Source organism: Temnothorax curvispinosus, unplaced genomic scaffold, assembly GCF_003070985.1.
Source record: "Temnothorax curvispinosus isolate PA1 unplaced genomic scaffold, ASM307098v1 QBEX01006828.1, whole genome shotgun sequence".
NCBI lineage: Eukaryota > Metazoa > Arthropoda > Insecta > Hymenoptera > Formicidae > Temnothorax > Temnothorax curvispinosus.
Genome location: NW_020216608.1, coordinates 130,745 through 152,132, shown reverse-complemented (window position 1 = coordinate 152,132; position 21,388 = coordinate 130,745). Strand labels below are relative to the sequence as shown.

Genomic DNA, 21,388 nt, shown 5'->3' with positions numbered 1-21,388 from the left:
AGAGAGAGAGAGAGAGAGAGAGAGAGAGAGAGAGAGAGAGAGAGAGACTGTACGGTAGATTGGCGGCAGAAATGAAGCAGATCTGTCGAACGCATTGTGAATGCAAATTGACGGCAGAAACCGAACTAAACTGCCGCAATCATTTAAAGGGAAACGCTGACTTCAAATACGTGTTATATTTTCTTACTTAAAAATAGGAAAATGGAAAACTTAATTAAATAGGAGAATAAGAGAAAGGAGGAAGAGAAGGGAGAAAAAGAGAGGGGGGGCTATAAATATATATATATATGGAGAATAATTGCTTCAATTTTCTTCCGAAACTTCCGCTTTGAAAAGTTGTCTGGAGAGAAGAATCGCGAAAGATCCTTTTTAGGGCATTCTATAAGGTACGCAAGAGCTATATAAGTGCATTAATCGCCCTAGGCCACTCTACCTATGCAATTCAGGATACAGATATCGATTTCTACAGAGAGCAACATATCTTCACAAGTGCCAGTTACATTTAGAAGACCTATGTTCATTTTTATTAATGCAGATTAACTTTAATCTCCGTTTAACTTGCTTTTCACCTTTTTCTAGTTTTAAGAATTAGAAAAAGATAAACGGGTAAGTCAACCTAAGATTAAAGTTAATCTACTTTGGACTTAGAAATGGACATAAGATAATGCCAAAAGAATATTGGCGACAGACTAACGTTTTGATTATGCAATATACACTTCGATTTTTCACACCTCCTATATATATCCATGTTAATGTGTGAGAGATGTGCAAAAGGATATTTTAGAATGGATTTCAAAAATTTCCGAAAAAGATCCTTAATACAGATTATAATTAACTAAAAGAAATATCACTTACTAATTTCGGATGCATCGCATTTTGTTTAAAAATAGTGTATTTCTAGAGAGTACTTTTTTAGCTCTGAAAAAAGATTACATCGTATCCAATTAATTACTGTGCATCAGCCGTGCACAATTTTATTTATCAACCTCGTTTCAAAATGGAAACTCGCTTTGAAGTTTATTCATCGAGTTTCACATTCTCATACAAGCTTAAAAATATGCTGCTAATATCTGTTCGTGTCAAACACACAACGGTTAGAATAAATAGTCAAAGAGCCGTTGAGAATCGATCCTGCCGGGGATCCTGCACTTTGTAATACATTGTCGAAATCCTGCTTTGTATCGCGATGGATCTGTGACGCACGGAAATAAATACATTTTTTTCCCGATAAAGTTCGAGTTGTAGAACTTGTTTTTTATTGCGGGAGATTAAATTGGTGTTCGCGGCACGAATTTCAACTTCAAACGCGCCATAAAAGTATAACCGTTGGTTGGTTTTAGTATTAAGAAAAAGATGAAAAACATCGAAAACTTTTCCATTATCCGCCGCACTAACAAATCTTGAAACAACATCAAATTAATCTGGCACGTCATCTGGCACGATCATCAAAACGAACGTTGCGCAGTCATTCACGAAATTCTTTTCTACGAATTGTTCGTCCGAAGAACTTGGCGAAACTAAAAAAATCTAGCTGTTTCATTACGCGGTACAACCAGTGCTCCAGTGCTTGTGACAAGATTAAGTTGAAGAGTTTTACGAGTAGACTTTCTTTCCACACTATTTTCACGTATCGATACAGATGTACAGAAAAATATATACTTTTCTTTAATAAATAAATAAAAATAAATGAGAATACTTTTTCAGTAAATATTGTTACATGTTCAATGTCCTTCTAAGTTAACATCTGCTAAGCTAATCTATGATCCCACTTACGATTTTAATAACGAGAAGTTATACGAGTGCGAAATGGAAAAAAATGGGGAAAAATGAAATAATATTGGAGATTATATCTCTTGTGGATTACAGGCATTAATATAATATATTTTAAGTGATGTCTTATATATTTCTTTACTGTATTTTGCCCATAATAAAGTTACAGAAATGTTTGAGAGATATTTGAAGTATATCTCTCTTTTTTCAACAAGCATTTGAAGAGCATCTTGAAATATTTAATTTTAGCAAACTCCACTAAAATTTCATTAATTCTGGATTCCAATTTTCAACAGGAGAAATTGGAATGTCATACATAGATTTGAAGCTTTATGAAATCTAACGGATTGCTGCCTCCGTTTTTCACAGCCCACATGACTAACGTCACAGAAACTTCAAACTTTCATGATATTTCATCGAACAGCGATCACAAAAGGCGCCAAGGGATAATTTCGAGAACAGCTGGAGGAACACGGGAATCTTGCCTTCCCGAAGGACAGTTTATTCGGTCGCGCGAATCGCGGGCGCGAAAAGAATTAGGTGACCGGCTTTTTCGAGGGAACGGGACAGCTGGTGTTCACCTGGTGGGTCGTCCGCAGGGATCGTCGTAACCAGCGGAGAACTTTGCCCCGTGCCCGCTGCAGGAACGACTTCCCGGAGGAACCGGCAGTGGCCTCGGGCATGGCATTCCGGGCCGAGTGACAACCCGGCCGGTCGGCGCTGAGAGCTGGAGGAATCCGAACTGAGGGCGGAGGGTGGCGCCCGCCGGACCGGAAAGACCGAAAGAGGGGAAGGCTCTGGGTGGGGAAACGCGCGACAATCCGTGGTAGGGGGTGAATCGATATCAACCCCATACGCTCAATCGAGGAGCAATCCCTTCATTCTTCTTTTTCCTCCCCTCCGTCTCCCTCCCCCCCCCGCCCCGTCCTTCCTCCTCTGCTCATTCGATTTATCAGGATCTCAATTCAGGATTTTCAATTTCCCCTCCTGTAAACTAATTTCCTACATAATGGTCGTATGCCTTTGAGTACTGCTCCTGATGACTCGAGTTAATCCTTTGATGCACAAAAAGACTACCAGAGTATCTTCCGTAAAGATTCTAGAGAAAGGAAATGTCGTTTCGAGTTTACCAATCTCCCAAACACTTTGCTAATAATATTATTAATTCTACTAATTCTATTTATTTATAATTTTATCGATGGGATGAGAATCAACCAGAGAATTGCAGCTAACTAATCAACGGCTGATAAATTCTGACAAAGGGCCGCCTTACGGTCCTCCAATCTGATCCTCCTTAAAGAAAAGAGGTACACCTGCCGATCTCTTGGCGCATTTGGAATCAGAAATCTCACGGGAAGAGTGCGCGGATGATTGACAAAGGCTAGCGGACGCAACAAGTGTCAATCGGCCGTGAAATCTGGGATACAAGGGCTCGAGTGGAACAGACCTCGAGAGCAAAAGAGAGAGAAAAAAACTGGCGTTAAGGGGAGGGATCTCCGCAGGTGGGAAAGCTCAGCTCAGCTGATGGTGTTGAATAAGGTGGCAGATGGTAGAAGCGATGGGAGAGGCCGAGAATTGCTGACCGACTCGACCTCGGCTAGGCCTAAGTCATATAGGTGTTATCGATCATTGTTAGCGGAGAAGCGTGCGAGAAAGAGAAGGAAGAGACATGACGGCTAATATAATATTGTCCGAAGAGCGTAAAGTATAGTTTCCTCCTGGATATTACACGCACAATTATCTTGTATTTTCCATTTCGACTGATAAAGATTGCAAAAGAAAATAATCTATTATCCGTACTGGTGATCGATACTCGTTATTCCTCGGAAACCACCGATTCCGTGGAATGGATCGTCAATGTTTCAACGTTTCATCATCGCCACCTACGCCGCGGCTGCGATCGCGTGAGAAGTATTAGAGACGAGTGAGAAACAAGCTTTTCCATCATCGACCGTGTTTTCCCATTTCTCCGCTTGACGTGCGCTCCTCGCTTCCTGCTCCGAGTGACCTTGAACCTGAACCGCAGCAACCTCCCCAGTTTATTCCACCAGCAATGACCTTTCCTCCCAAATGCCGACAAGGGAAATCGATGGAGAGCTTAGTATTTAACGAACAAGTGGTTTCGTTTCCTGCCAATAATTGTTTCTTGCTGTGGATCATTTCTAGCAGGATATAGGCACGCGATTAAATTCTGGATGAGAGAAAGGTAGATGCCCGAGATGTTCTTCAGCTTCCACAGAAAAAGCTGCCAATACTTTCAACTTTCCTTCATGATATTTTCGCAAACGTTTTGTCACACATTCAAATGAATTTTTTGTCCAATTTCTGTAACGTGAACGCACTAACTTATTCGTCAATTAGCAAGGAGTGCACTCATTAAAAATTGAAGAAATTTACTATTTACATTATATATTTAAAAGATTTATCGACTTGACTTTTTATTGACGTCCGTTAAAGTTAATCCTCTCTTTATCACATTAAATTGTCGGGCATCAAATTACGCGATTGGTTTTCTGCAATTTCAAGACGCACGCGATTCCGCAGCCTTCCGCACCCGTGAGCACGTCGTCCGAGGCCGGGGCGGCGCGGCGCAGCGCGGCCAACCCTGCGCGGCGAGTTAAATGAACATCCAACCTTGAACTTGACTAGGAAACGAAGGGCGACTGACCGCGAGGGAATACGCGAGAGATAAAGATGAAGGAGGAGTCGAATCTTAGATCGTTCGTTTTGTCTTCTCTCCAAAAGATCTCCCATCTTATATTCTTCTATCTTCTATTCCTATCTCTATTATATTCTTCACGTTTTAAACGCTGGTGCTTTAAAGCAATTACGTTGCATATAATCGCAGAAACAGCGCAGCGGCAACTGCATATTCCTGCATCTATATGCAAATGGATCATTTTTTTATGTTCTACCGCATAATACCTATAATACCGCATTTAATGACAAAGGCTCAACAATTTTTAGCTAAAGAAATTGCCGGTGGTAAAAGTGCCGCAAGACGCTTCAAGCTACTTGGATGTTCGAGTTTCGAAATTGTTCGACTTGTAAAATAGATCGGCAAATGAGACTTGGTGCAAATTTGGTTGCGTAATAAGCCGGATGATCTTTCTTGGCGCGCCGGATGGATAGAATCGAGTGGGTGGCGAGCGTCTTATGGCCACGACATGTTATTACGGAAAGTGGTCCCCTACCTTCGGGTTTGTTGCAAACATAGAAGGAATCTCTTTCTCTCTCTCTTACGGATCAACGCGCCCCCGACATAAACGGGCCACCTGTACACTGACAATGCCAGCGACGTTCGAGCTGTCTGATAGCGAGGATACGATTGACACCGCTCTTGATAATCAAATTTGCGGCTTCCGACCTTGCGTAAGCGCTTGAATGGCATGTCGAACGGCGAACTCGTTAACGTCTTAAACCCCGCGCCCGATGCAAGACGAGACGAGACGCGCTGTAAACGGAGAAGTAACGAGCGAGGCAAATCTATTCCCGGAATTTGTCCTTCCGTCATTCACTCTCGGATTACAGTTAAAACATCTGAAAAGAGAAGAGACGGAGAAAAGGGGACACGTCGAATCGAATTTCCGGACATTTCCGTCCAATTTGCGTTTCTATTAGGCGACTTTCTTGCGCTAAGGGCAAAAGGGGGGCGAGACACTTCGCTGTTCGATCGCTCGATCCAGGTCAGCGGGACGAAACTAATCGCGGCCTTTCACGAATCGAAAAACTAGCATCGCGCTGGAGCCCACGCTGGGATCTCATTAGAAACGCAAAGCAGGAATCAATGATCGATAAAGTTCAGAAGTTTGCGACCAATTTGCGACGGTCGTTAACGATGATCGCATTCGCAGGGATAAGCTCGCATCTGGACTCGATTCCTCAAGCTTACGCAACTGTAACGCGTTACGTTAACGATCTCTGGTCCGCGGTCTTCGCCACGAAGAGGACAGCGGAATTTACCAGGTCTCCAACATCAGTAAAGACCTGCGAGGATAGCGGTTTAGCGTGGAAGTCTCGGCAACTTTCCTTCCGATCGAAGTCACGTGCCATCGCGCCGCCGCGCCGCGCCGTTTCGCGTTTCTAGCGGCCGGCCGTGTCGTGCAATCCGCGCGCGGTGCGCCGCGCACACGGTGTCAAATGGTTATTGACCCGTGACCGTCAACAATCAGGCCAATCAGTCCTGCCTCGAGGTCGTCCTGCTTTTACGAATCCATGTCGGAGTCGGGAGACAACCGCGATGAAACGCGATAGTTCGCACGCCATTTCGCGCGGACCGGGTCTCTGCTCCTTCGTACACACACGCACACACACAACGCGCAGCTCATTTCGCATACACGAATGTGTGACACGAATCGTTGTGACTCACTCGGGAACCCCATTACATCTGCTTACGTTCGATTCGAACGATAACACGTGCCGGGAACGCGATCGAATTTGTCCATTTAGTCTTGTCGCCATTATCTTTTACGGTCACAATACATAAAAGACAAAATGCATCGCAAACGCCGATGAAATGCCGATCGTTATGCACCGCAATTGCTGTATAATTTCTCGTTAGAGCCATTTATTAATCCGTTTGTTCTGTCGGATCGGGGAAAGCTCGCCTGATGGAAAAATTAAAGGCGAGAGAGCGGCGATAAGCGTTTCTCAGCTCTCTATTAAAAAAAAAATTATCTGAGATAAAAGGATGAGATAAAGGGACAGGCGCGCAAGAAATCTGTGACGTGAAAATTTTTCGCTAATCGATATGAAATATTTTTAGACACGGGAATTCGCGATACGAGGAACGCGATAGCTGTGTGATGGTGGTCGCACGTCCGTAGATGTAGAAGATATTATGCCATTGAAGTAACGCGATATGCATTTTATCGCGGCAGAGTCCAAGTAGCATACCAATCCTGATATGGAATATTGTTTGCCGAAGTATAGCTATTAGATCATCCGATACGCTTGAGCATACAAGTCTAGATAAGTTTCCCTTCGATTTAGCCCCGGCGCGTCTTTTATTCGCTCGCGCTAATATATTAATTAGTAGTCCGTAATCGACACCATGGACACTTACCGATACCCGCTTGCCGAAGCCGAGGAAGGAGAGCTTCCTTCTGGATCCATCGGTGTTCTCCATCCTTCACCGGCCGCGGCAGCTGACGATGCAGGCTTAAGGCTGTGTCTTTTTCCTAGGTGCCCGGCCGATCCTGAGTCGCGACGGCGATGTCCACATGTGGAGTAATCGCTGTGATGGCAGCTCCGTTCTGTTGGCTGTTGGAAACACCACATTGTGTCATTATTACGATTACGATCGGGGGCGACGGAACGGAATGGCTTTGGCACTGACAAATTCATTCGGAAACATTACAACATCTAGAACGTAGATTTTATTCAATGGGAAAAGACACCTGTGCGTCTGCTTGGCAAAGTAAAAAAAAAATTATAATATATCATTTATAAGCTACGACAGTTACCAACGAAGTTATTCAAAGTTCAAGTACTAATGTAACGTGGATCCGACGGGAGGATCTTTTGTTGGAGATGAGGAGATTTTCGAACACATAAACCGGGGAGAAACGATCAGGATATAGTGATCTCGCGAGCACTCGTTCGCGGACTAACGATCGCGAGGGGCTCTCGAGCGGCACGGCCGCAGCCGGCGTCAAGAATGAGATATACCTCGTCGCGAGTGACCGATGACTACCGGTTGTTCCAATACCCATCTTTGTATTTACGAATATCTTAAACATCACAATAGTACCGTCTCGATGTCTCAATATGTTCGTATAATTCGGAATGTCGGTGTTACGATTTGTAAGTCATGCTTGATCAGAGCTTGTCTCAGAGCTACGTTTATCCGAATATACATATATCGTTCGACATGTTTCTTCTCTTAAAAAATCCCAAAAACCTTCGTATTGTCGACGAACGATCATCCTACATGTCTCCTTAACTTACCTCCTCATATATAAATATATAATTAATTGCTTATCAAAATCTATCACAATGCGTTGGGAATCGCGCCTCGAAGCGCAGTCAACCGATCTTCTTGTCCACCTCCAGTTACGCGTTGCAATGTGATGATGTAATCGACACACCCGACACTTTTCCCTCCGTTTCTTGACACGCTCGTATCGGCAATCAACATAATTTAGTCTGTCGCGTCAGTTGACACGTAATTTTCATCTTTGTTTTACCGCAATTATGTAACGACGATTGCGTCAACGCAATGATTCGGATAAATTAAATAATCGCTCTTTTCGTGCATCTCGTAATAACGTGTCGTGTGAAAAAAAATCACGCGTACTTATACATATATTATATATCCATGATTAATTATACGCACATCGCCGATGTTGCTCAATCTTAACAATCTCCCGTTCTGACAAAACTCGCGAAGCGTTCATTAATGCATTGCGACTGACTAGCAATACCTTTCGTTCTATTTCCGTATTCCGCCGTGTAAAATTCTTGGCTGCTCCTTATACTTCTCGGACCTTGTAACAATGGCCCTAGAAACTTGACGATCGGCTTTTATTGTTGAACAACAGACTGCACAGACATGCGGTATGTGCGAATATATATAGACGTATGGATCTAAAGATCGTTTCACAACGACGATACCATTCTCTATTTCGTGTCAATCGAAAATAATTACGTTACATATAGATATGCAGTATTTTTGCGTGTATTATAGTCCTCATGTTATTTTATATTCTTTCGAGTTATACTCAATTGTGTGCTCTACAGTTATTGCATTGTTATCTTTCAAACCTCATGGCACGAGCGTATTATTTATTCGACCTGAATATCTCCAAACGTTCATTCAACCTTTCTGCATGAAGTCCTTAAAAAGATACTGTTTACACTGACTTTATATACAGCCCGGATTCCCGTCAGCGTGAGGACACCTTAAACCTCCGTTCCGGCATTATAATGAGAAGATCTGGTGGCGAGAGAACCGGCTGGCTCTGCGTGCATTTGTCGTCGTTTGTTTGGCGAAAAGAAGACGAAGATCCTTTGTAAATGCAACATCTGCTACGATGACGTTACGTCAAGTTTTCTTGTTTTTGCGGCGCCTATTTTTTTTCTACGCTCTTTTATCCCGCATCAGGTTTTTTATCCGCGGATAAAATTCTCTCGTGGAAGCGCGCAATGCGGATCGTGCGAGCGATCCTAGTGCAGTAAGTTAGAGTGAAATAAAATATACTTGTCCCATTCTAACTTACTGCACCAGGGTGCACTAGTTCAGCAGTGCAGCGACAGAAAACAGACCTTAGATTATCCTCGGTGGAATCTCGATTTTCTTTTTATTCGTAATGAGGAATGTGCATTGTGCATGGTATGTACATACCAGAGTCAGTCGACAATTTTCTCGTACTTTGTACCGCGCTCACGTGGCTTAAAAGAGGCGGATATATTCTGAGTCCACGACGTCCAAAACGCAAATGCGCGGACATTCTTGGCAGAGCCCGTTAAATTTTCAACAACGCTGAACCTACAATTATCGAGCGAATGCAAGAATAATATGTCTGGCGGTTGTTAAGCAATCGATCGAATTTTCCATTAGATAAGTATGAAAAGCGCCTTATCCCCAGTCTAAGCCCCAATGCAAAACGACGAAGCAATAACAATTTTTGCCGCGAGTCTATCATGAATTAATTTTTATTATCGAATAGATATACTATTTACATCAACCAACTTATATATGTAAATATATAATTTAAAGATGACAATGCAGGAAGGACCTTTATAAATTAGAAGTCAGTTTTTTTTGTAAAATGATCAATCGATATAACGTGACATTATATTTTCATCAAACAGTCACAGACAATTTAGTACTGTCGAGTGTGCCAGTATTTGACCTAGTAAAAAAAAACGATAAATAACTGAATTGTACATTACGTATGTACGTTTCACGCGAGCAGTCAAGGTTTACGACCGAGCTTTCGTATTATTAAATTATTCGAATGTTTTAGAAGCTGAAATATATACCGGGTATCCAGACATCGTGGATGTCAATTACTGAGAGGCATTGTTAGTGTTGTATGTTATAAATATATGCAAATATAAATATTGGACGTTTATATAATAACAACATTTCTGACATACCTTAGATATCACGCGTAAGATATAGCAGAGGACAGTATTGACTTTCTGTCGACAATAATATCTTCTAACCGATTATATTCCTCGAAGGATTATCTTTCGCCGTAACTTCCCTTTAATCTGCCTTTAAGTATCCACCTACGACCTACGACATTCGAGGAATATATTCCCGCGCGAATATTGCTGGCTGGACGATGCTAGGCAAAGCGGGAGGATCTTTTGAGAGATGAAGAGATCCCGCACACGTGTGCAAGCGGACGAGATGCACAAAACGATTCCTTGCGAGAGAAAGGAGCGTCTATGTTTCCCCTCTCGCATCACTTTTGTAGGACAAGGTTACATAAGCGTGGAGGGCTATACGGCGCGGAGGTTTTTGACCTGGTTTCACGGAACTCTGATTTATATCTGCGATATACTTTGTTCCCATATACGCGAATATATACAGCGAAGCCTATTAATGGTAGCGACTGATAGAAATGTATTGTAAACCCCCCACAATAGCTCTATCTAAAATTTGAATAAAATAAATTATTTTTTATTTTTTAATATATATTTGAGAGAAAGAGAAAAAAAGAGAATAATAAATGCAATCGAACTTTCCCATTTTTTGTACGTCGAAAAAACATGGATTAATCTCAAATGTCAAATAATTTGAAGCTAATACAATCTGAGAATGTCAAATAATTTGAAGCTAATACAATCTGAGAAAAAATAATCAGTAAAAATTTCTTTGAAAAATGAGTACAGCTAGAGAAATTTCAAATGTCAATTTATTATTAACGCGGTAATATTACGCACTAAGAGTGCTTCCATGTATTTAAAAAGATCTTTTGTTTTGCTGTAAAATTTGCAATTTCTTATAAAGATATATAATCCAGTCTGCTTATATTTTGAATAATATATTAGTCGCAACTTGAGATATACGGTGTAAAGATAAGCGTATAATCCTTTTCCATTTGCGAGTGTTAGTATATATATGTTTATTAACTTTAGCAATACAGCCAGAAAGTGGACTTGTTGCGAGTGTTAGTAAAAAAATTTGAAAAAAATTCACATTCCTCTTAAGGATATGCAGAAGGGAACTGCTGTTGCACTACAATACACTCTGTTGCGTGTATGCGCGCGCTCGCGCACGTGTTGTGTCCCTCATGTATGCATGCACGTGGTGCGACGACTGTGACGCAGTCTGCTCCGGGCGACATTTCGCTTCTTGGACAGAAAGAAACAGGCCGCGCGTTCCTTTTGTAACCGCCGACAGAGATCATAAAACCTCGTGGAAAATTCCACGAGCAAAAGCAGAACGAAAAAGAGCCTCCCAGGGCCTTTCCTCTCTCCCGACCTCCTCTCTCTCTCTCTCTCTCTCTCTCTCTCTTTTTCTCTCTCTGTTTCTCTCGCAGCATCTGTAACCGTCCGATATTTTTCATCAGGAGAAATCAGTTCTTCGAATCGATACGAGAGTTATTATACATGGCAAAAACCTAGAACAATTTGATCCATCATTCTGGCCGTATTATTAGCCCTATTCGCTCCAACCATGCCTTTCGTGTCCCACGAATTTCTAACAGTCGTTTGTTCCGGAAAACAAACGATCATGGGAGAATCCCCTCCACGCCGGAAAAAAGTTATTGTGGCAGGGAATCTCAGGTAAAAATTTCAAAGTCCTAGCTCATTTACTCTCGAAACGGGGAACAATCAAAATCTCGGTGGGACACGAAAGTGCATGGTTGGAGGATTACGTCAGTGTTGTGTGAAAGGTAAATGAGCATTTTTTTCGATAAAAATGTATTTTTGTGTATAATTTAACCGTATTTAAAATATTTTTGTCGTTAAAAAAAAAATTTAACATTCCACAGAGGTCTATTATGGCTCAGAGGCAGGTGGAAGAGGTGGGGAGGAGCTACGATTATATAAAAAAAATTAATTTTTTTACATAAAAAATATCTGTCACACTTCAAATTCGCCTTTTCTTATTCAGAAATTCTTTTTCTAGCATTCTTTAAGTCCTTAAAGTCCTTCTGTACCATTTAAAAATTACCAAATTTGCGGCGACGAAATTAAGTATTCCTATTTAATTAATAATTATCTTATATTTTTTTTCTCATTCGCACTACTTTTAGCTTTAATTTGCGTTTTGGTTCATTAAGCTTCGTCAATTTGTTCGTGAGTTATGATTTTTTAAGTAAAACGAGTCGTAACGTGTGTTTGTCAACATATAATTGTTATAAAAAAATATTTAAATAAATGATTTTCAAATGTTCTTTACATTGATTTTTAGTCGAAGGTACAAAGATATTATAATAATTTTTGGGGAATTTTTCAAAGCTATTAACATTATAAAAAACACGTGGGACTCGAAAGTGCATGGTTGGAGGATATTGGGGTGAAAAAAACGTTGGAGTGAATAGGGTTAGTATATAATCATCATTCCTTGTTGTGTTCTTCTGCTAATTTCTTTGACAGATAGAAAGTAAATTATTTCTGAGAAATTAACTGGTAGAAAGACAATGCTAATTCCATTTTATTAATTTTGATGGAACGTTATGTTCCATCAACACTCTTGCAGGCCATACATATACATGTATATACTTTCTCTTTCTCTCTTTCTTTCTCTTCATAATAATATCGCATCGACGATGATCTGTTATAGCGACAGCACTTAATTGATGCAATTAACATGGTGTCCGCACTCAAATAATCGTCACAATTATTACGCACGCAGCATCATGTCGAGTTATCTCGGTGCGCCTTTCTTTTTAATCGTCCATGCTTCAATTCCTCTTAATCGTCCTCGTACAATTGTTATAAATACTACATCACAGTACGTCTTTTGATATCTGCACAGAGTTTAACATTTATTTATGTAAGAGAGGTTTGCGTTCTATATTTACTACCCCTATTTCCAAAAATTTTGTTTATGGATAGTACTAGTTTCGCATTTCACGATAAAGTGCACGCGATGCACAGTCCCCTTCACGAGGGTTCGCTCTGTCTTTGGGATCGTGCAATTAAATTGGCAATCGAAATTTCATATATGGGGAACAAGGACATAGTATCACCGTGGTGCTCAAACGCCACACCAAGACGATGACGATGATTCATCGTCACGAGACGTCGCGTGTACGATTAAGCTCATTGAAAGCGAGATTGCCTCGTGACTTCGATGAACGGACGACGCGCGAACGATCAAACGCGAGGCGATGATGATGACGACGGCGCGGCGGGCGAGTCCTGCGAGAGGTTTATCCAAACTGGAACTTTGACGGATTTTATTTATGAATCGCGGACCCAGCTGGAAGTCATAACTGGGAGTCGTCGAAATTACGGCTAAGCGAGCTTTAAATATCGCGAACATGCACGCCTGTGACTTACGCGTTGTGGTGACTGTTTATCGTCAACTCTCATGATGAATCATTTTTATCGTAAGTAAAACGTAAGGTGGAACGTGCACTAGCATAAACATCTCACATTAAGAATCTGTATAGTAAAAGCCCTGCCAACGATTATTATCAACGTGCGGCGAGTATAAAAGAGACCGGCCATTATAGCGACGACATCAAACTTGTTTCATGGACCTCTCAAAAAAATTATTTGGCTAGGATAATTTGTGGATGAGAGACAGAAACTCCTTCGCGTGTAATAAAATTTATGAATTTGCTTCTCTGTACCTTTTTTTGTAGTGATTTACGATCTTCAAAAATAATTACCACGTAATTATTTTTTTAAAGATTCTTTGAGTTATTTAGATGTTATATTTGTCAAAACCTAATATAAATAAATAATATTGTATTAATATTTATTCCGATAATATATATAAATAAATTTATCCTGATTTGTTTCTCTATACCTTTTTTGCGATTTACGACTTAAAATAATTTAAAAATAATTACCACATAATTATTTTTTTAAAGATTGCAAACTTCAAGTTATTTAGATGTTATTTGCCAGAGCCTGATGTAAATAAATAATATTGCAACTCCTGTATTGTAGTCTTAAAAAAATTTAAGATTAAGATCTAATTAGCAGTTGTATAAATTATTGATAAAACGTATAACGCACTCTGCTTGCAACTATTTTTCTTCCTATATCCTTCTTGGAGTTTGCAATCTTTAAAAATAATTACTACAACTATTTCTTTCAAGATCGTAAACTCCAACTTATTTAAATATTGTTTTTAAAAATAACAGGTTCTCCAATCTTATAAGAAATAATAATAACTAAACGGCCTTGCAACAATAATAAATTTAATGACTCGTATCCAACGACTAAACTGGTTTATGTATAGAAAAATTTGATTCGATTGTCTGGCGCTATAAATACCAAGACTAACGCGTAACTTTTGTCGAGTCAATTCCTCCGGAACGGGACAAGCTTCGACATAGTTGTCGATATTCCGGATTTTACGAGCCGTTTGTATTAAAGACGAAAAATACAAAAGCTAAAATACTCTCAAATATTCAATGAATTTAAAATCGCGTCTTGCCAGCGACAGGAGAGTGACACGTGCCTCTCGTCTCGTCCTCTCGTCTCGCCTAATCACATCCGCGTTATTATGCCGTTCCGGCGCGGGGCGTAAGCCAACGTAGGAGCGCGGATTGCTCCATCAGTCATAACTGTCCCAGGACAAAGTAACAACGGCGGGCAAAAGCCTGCATGCATACGGAAAGAGTTGTATAAGTAATGTACGGATCCCAGCCTAGAAAAGACGCGGCGAGAGCCCACTCTCTCATCAATCTGGGTCGAAAATAGAAGGGACCCCTCGTTCTCCCGTCCCTGCTCTCGCCCTCTGATCCCGGCGACCGCGGGCTGTTTCTATTCCATTATAATTAAACTGCATCTTGAGTTTTTAAGACTACAATAATACAGGAGTTGAATATTACTTATTTATATATCAGGCTCTGGCAAATAACATCTAAGTAACTTGAAATTTGCGATCTTTAAAAAAATAATTATGCGGAATTATTTTTAAAGATCTCAATAGATTTCTCTCTTTTACTTTGTACTTTCTCACCTTGCTTTCTTCCCGTTCGATATAAAGAAGCCGAGTTGTCGTACGTCCTTCTATCTTTGCAATTCAACTATTAAATATCCTAAAAATCCTTTTTAATCGTAACTCGCTATTCAGTTAAAACAGACTAATCGGTCTTCGTTTCTTTTGTCTTTTTCGAGTATTTATAAATTTTCATGAAGAGAAAAAATTGCCATCGCTACTATTAGTTTTATTATCTTCTCCATTTCCGCTTTATCTATTCGCATTTATCGTGCCGGCTGCAAAAATTGCCTCGCGCACATTCCAGAATGCCGATGCAGGGCGTCGAATAGCGAATATCCCGCTCTCTCGCCAATCCCCGCGCAAACAACCGCGTGTAATTTTTTTTCACGCCACAACAATGTGACAGAAAAAAAAGTTTCCTTCGCTCGACGATTTTATTGCGTAACGCAAAAATCGGTGTTTAACGATTGCGTTGCCAGCACGGCAAACATACCGCTTACGAACAATAAACAGCCCGGCGCGGGCGCGGCGCGTTTAGCAATAAGTCACAAGGTGACGTCACAAAAAGTGAAAAAAAGTGTGATTTTTATTCTACGATAAATTATCTCGTCATACGTATATGACTTGCTTTTTATCTCAAAAGGACAACCGCTATTATAAATCGATTCCCGCTGGTTTAAAAATTCATACTTGATCAATATTAATGAGGAAGGTAAAAAGTTTTTATTTCGCGAAGAGATCTTTCGTTTAATAATTTCTCCTCTCGGGATTTGGATAGGAATAAAGAAGAACTGTTGGAAAGAGTGAGGAATGATGAATTGGATAATGTAAAAGAAGATGTGTTGAGGAAAAGAGAGAGAGAGAAAGAATATTAGTGTTAAATTTGTAGTATGAAATTATACTCAATTTGAGCCATTTTTAACCATTCCTATAAGTCGCTACTGATCCTACTCAAATGTCGTTGATTTAACTAAAACAATATTTAATTTAACTAAACCAACAAAGAGTTAAAATAACACTGTTTTGTGTTAACCCTAGAGAGCACTTCTGGGATAATACGTTACCCCACGCAAAATTCAAATTACGCCCCTGACTTAGGAAGGTTAGTTTTCATACCGAGACCCTAACCATAATTCAGTTTAGTCATCCGGTAGTCGACCTCCGTCATTCAGCGAGTGAGTTAGATCCGTGCAGCAGCTGAAAACCGAAAAAGAAAATCGTTTGGGGTAACGTATTACCCCCTTTGGCCGTTTACGCTCGACATTTACCACAGTAAAGTATATTTCAGATTTTTTGAAAATCGGTAACGAAAAATTATACACTTTATAGCACTCCCCGGAAAATTCTACCCCTGTTTCATATATAATTGTTTAAGATTCGGTCAATTATATCATTTTTGCTGTTCTTGCACAGCAACTGATTAAAACTTTGTAAAGTTTTTGTGGAGTTAATTTTACTGTTTCCATATACTTTTATGACTTTTGACTACCTTTCAAATAAATAATAATCGACAGAATCTGTTTTACTTTCCATTTTTTGCGATTTTTCCCATCCGACAGTTTTTCATCATTTCCTCTACTTCAAACGTTCAAAGAAATATGTTTTTTTTAAGAAACAAAAAAATCGCTTACATGCCCTTGAAGGTTGTCTATTCGTCTTTCAAAATTCGTTGGAAATTTTAAAATCGGTGAATTTTATGAAAAACTACAGCATTTTTTATAAAAATAGTCATTTTAGCCCAATTTTTGTTTTTTTTTTGTTTTTCAAAATTTTTTAACTGTTTTCTTTTTACTACCGCAAATTGATGACTACTATCGTCTTCCCTATTAAAAAAACAAACAAAATTATCTATTAGAAAGTTGTCTAACAACAAATAGAAACATTATACACGCGGTACAAGTTTGGGGTAATTTATTACCCTGTTTGGCCTTTCACGTATGAGAAAATGAAGGGATGCTCTCTAGGGTTAAAATAATAAATTTCGACACACACGGTAGTTAAAAGTAACAAAATGTTATTTAACTTAAGGTATCGGTTTAAAAAATTTAAATTTTATCCTTAAAAATTTAACAATGTAGAATAAAGAGGTCGTAATAAGCATAAAAATATGAATGGTACGAGTGTGTTTAGCGATATAAGCTGAAGTAAATAAATTGTAGATTGAATAATTTCTTCTTCTCTCCTCCTCGTGTGAGAATAACGAGTTTCCTTCGGAAACACGCGAGCGCGGTATGCGCCATGCGGATTGTGTTAATTGTCAATTCATCCGAAATTCCGACGTAGACCACGCGGGTACCGGTTCTCCTATTCTCCTCGTCGTTCGTCTTCGCTGTCGCGAGGCTCGACAGGTGCGATGTGCCGCGATTCAGGCGCGCACGATCTACATACCTAGGTAGCGAATCGATCGTTCGATGCGCACCAGTTGCGCGGACAGCAGCGTGGCCGCAGTGCAAAGTGCACGAGCCGCGACCGGACTCACGTCTCACAGTTCGCTCCTCGATTCCCGACTCCTCTCCGCCGCCGCGCCGCGTTTATTCCGGTGGCCTTCCACGGGGGACGAGGAAGACACGGATGACACGCGCCCCCGGGGTATTTACGGACTTTACGGTTATTCCGTGTTAACACGTTTATTACGCTCGCGCGCGTCGACGAAATCGCGATGCGCGGCGGTGGTGCGCGCGAGAGCAACGCCGTTGACAAACTGACGGGCCAGTCGGTCGGTCGGTCGGTACGCGATCCGGAACGGGCGTCCCTAGGGAAACGCGGCGACGGTCTCCGGTCTCCTCTGCGTCTCGCTCGCCCGTTCGCTCGCTCGCCGGACGCCGCCGCCGCGCCGACAGCGGCACGCGTTTGCCGCGCTCCAACTGGAGAAACGGAGAGAGAGAAAAAGAGAGAGAGAGAGAGAGAGAGAGACGAGAGAAAGGAGCAGCGGGAATTGAATTTCTGTGACCGGCCGGCCGGCCGGCCGCGACCGGCCAATCGCGTCGGTCCGACCGGGTCGCCTCGAAGCGGGTTCACTTGCTTGCGCGCCGGCGCCGTCGACGTTTTCCCAATCGTCTTCTTCGCTCTTCTATGGCCAGTATTCATAATCAGATCTTATTTCAAGACTGTCTTAAGTAAGATCTTAAGATGCTAATACGGCTCTGTGATTGGTTAATGACATCTTTTAAGATTGTACTTAAAATGGTCTTAAATACCGGCCTATGTATATTTTTACTCATATTTTCTCAGAAATTTTCTAAGAACTTTTCACATTTTAGAATTTAGATTTATGGAAAAGTTTTGAAAAAATAGTCTTTTCTCAGATACTTTCAGAATTAATTGAATGAGGATTTTCGGAATATTTTAGTATCTATATGTATGAAAATTTCCATATTTATATTCCTTTTTTTTCACCTTATACCTTTCCTCTCCTATGTACGTAATTAGCTTCCATTTTCTCTGCATACATAAAAAAATTTTGTTTTTATTTAAAAATATCTTTAGTTTGAATGTGAAAATTTTGAAATCAGATTATATTGAGTTAAACGAAGAAAACTTACTTGAGCGAAGTCATTTTATGTAGTTCAAAAAAAAAATATATTGAAATTCTTATAAGAAGATTATAGATTGTTGATGCATATATACGAAACAATATGAATAGTTAATTTGAGTATATAAATTTTAATTTGACACTTTTCTGTGTATCCATTCAACTGTGTATCTTTCCGTTGATTTTACGTCGTCTTATCATCTTTTTTCTTAAGCTTCCATTCTTTCATGCGGAAGAATGTGCATATATCCCTAGAATAAAATAAAATGTTGCTATTATACACTGCTATTCATTCAATGTTCAACAGTCGCAATGTGGATATGCGTCGTAATAAAATAAGCAGGGGACACATCCGAGAATACGTTTGAAAGTTGCATTCACACCTTGATGGCAAAATTACTCATATTTTCTCAGAAATTTTTTAAGAATTTCTCATGTTTTAGATTTATAAAAGATTCTGAAAAAAAATATATGTAAAATTTTTCAGATGGGTACTCTTTCAGAAATAATTGGATAAAGATTTTAAGAATATTTCAGTATTTACATGTATGAAAATTTCTATGCACTTCTCTTCTTTCCACTCTTATTTTTCCTCTCCCGCGTATCTTCCATTTTTTCTACGTACAGAATAAAAGAATATTCTTGATTGGAAAATATCTTTATAGTTTTAATGTGGAAATTTTGAAATAAGATTATATCACAAAGAAAACTTGCTTGAAGTCATTTTATATAGTTCAACCAAAAAGAAGTTGAAATAAAAAGCTGAAATTCTTATAAGAAGATTATAGATTATTGCGTATATACGATTATATAAGTTTTAATCTGACTTTTCTTTTCTTTCTATGTATCTTTTCAATATCTTTCGGCGTTGGTTTTTTACACCGTCTTATCGTCATTTTTTCTTTACGCTCTTATTCTTTAATACGGAAGAATTATGCATTATGCTTATATCCCTATAGAATAAAATAAAATGTTGCTATTACACTGCTTTACTCAACGTTCAATAGTCACAATATAGACGTGCGTTACATATAATAGAATATGTAGAAACATCCGAAAATACGTTCGAAAGTTTCATTCGCACCTTGATAAAAAAATTACTTATTTTTGCTCAGAAAGGACCCCGCACAAAACCAATGGAAAAGTGGCCCCAGTCAAATTGGCTGAAGTTTTGAAATAAAAAAGCCCCATTTTCAAAGCTTTGCAACACGTCTGAAGGTTCTTCTGATATGTACCTATCAGTTTTAGGATGTTTGAAAATATACGTGCATTTATTCGGCTTTTCCATTCATAAACCATTATCGTCGATTTTAACACTTTGAGACCAAGAGAGAGAGAGAGAGAGAGAGAGAGAGAGAATCTCGGAAACTGTTCATTTTCTGAACTTGCAGCCATTGAGACTTTTGATCAGGACAGTCTGAATTTCATCATACTAAAACTTTAGCCAATTTGACTGAGGCCACTTTTCCATTAGTTTTGTGCAGGGTCCTTTTTCTAAGAATTTCTTTCATATTTTAGATTTATAAAGAATTCTGAAAAAAAAGTAAAATTTTGACTGTTTTTCCGAAAACGCACGTGCTCCGATTTAAATTGAAGTTTGTAAATAGGTTCCTTTTAAATTAAAAAAAAGTATACTAAAAGGATTGTTGCGATTCAAATGTTAAACAACTTTTTCAATATTTTTCTACATTTTTTTTTATGTCTTACGTCTCTTTCATATTTAATTTTTTTTATATCTTGCACACCATTTTTCATTTATAACGGAACGTTTCATTACGTTAAAATGATTTCACTTGGATTTTTAACTTTTCACGTGAAGCGAGGTTCACCTCACATCGCCCAATGCTTTTATACGTCTTTTGTATCTATAAAAAGAACCTTACAAATTTTGACCTAAATCGAAACATGGGCATTTTCCGAAGTTTCGCTAAGATACTTTTAGAAATAATTAAATGAGGATTTTCGGAATATTTCAATATCCATATGTATAAGAATTTCTGATAATATGCACGAATTTTCTCATATTTATTCAGATTCCTACAAAGATGTGTTGGCAGGAAAAATCTGAAATATTTCATTATTATTTCGTCTGAATTTTTCTGAAAAATGTTCCAATTTATATAAAAAAAAATCTGAAAAAATCTGAAAATTTTCATAAAAATCCTAACTAATAGTATAAAAAATTCTGAGACATTTTTCCCGGGCAATATATTCGCGGATGAAGATTTGTGAAAATCTGAATCACTGTAGATTCTTTTGGGTGTCACACCCCGCGTGCCGTCGAAAACAAGGGAACACGCTACCTGCTACTCCTGATATGCTAGCCCCGCGAGGAATATTTTTCTACGTCGAATGAAGAGAGGATATTTTTTAGCTCGCGTTTACGTTCTGACGGCGTTCGTGACACGGCGCGATCACATTTCCACGCTATTTCAATAACTTTCCAGTGTGCAAATATACGTGTGTACCGATTTCTTCGGTGGCGGACAAGCGAATTGGGTCGGTCTCGCGGAAGAGCCGCGAAGTCGAATTCTCCTCGTGCGGGCTTTTTAATGAATATACATCGCACACGCGGATCCGCTCGTCCCATTTTTTTCACTCGTCATCTTGCCACTATCAGCCGGTATATGTAGATTACCGGACGACGTATGCCACCAATCGCGTATGCATGCATTTGCAACAAGTATTCCGAGTGCCCTCCGCTTTGCTAAGCTGCATATGCATTTATGCAAACCTCGGGATCAACGTAACGACGTGGATTATACGTCGCGCGACGTTTTATATCGCCCGGGGAAACAACCCTGATTACATTTTTGCACGATATCTCAAAAAATTTGCCGTAGATTTTATTTTAGACTGGACGCCGCCACGTGTCGCAACTGCTAAAATTTCTTAGATTATTAAAATTCTCGAAAGAACTTGACCCATTAGCCAAAACACCCGCCGGTCAATGTTAGAACTTCATCAATGTTGGTGTATTCATTTTGTTGTCTATC

At 39.6% G+C, this 21,388-nt stretch overlaps 1 protein-coding gene across 9 annotated transcripts in view; it reads right to left on the bottom strand.

Annotated features, from left to right (window-relative positions):
- The window catches only part of LOC112456422 (band 3 anion exchange protein), a 27,429-nt gene extending 9,863 nt beyond the window's left edge, over positions 1–17,566 (bottom strand). For 3 of the 9 annotated variants that reach the window (XM_025018932.1, XM_025018934.1, XM_025018941.1), the window contains exon 1: positions 2,352–2,496. In XM_025018932.1, the coding sequence (XP_024874700.1) occupies positions 2,352–2,453 (102 nt within the window). In that variant the 5' untranslated portion in view covers positions 2,454–2,496. The other 6 variants (XM_025018935.1, XM_025018940.1, XM_025018936.1 and 3 more) reach the window with 5 other exon arrangements.
- Between the last annotated feature and the right edge of the window lie 3,822 nt (positions 17,567–21,388).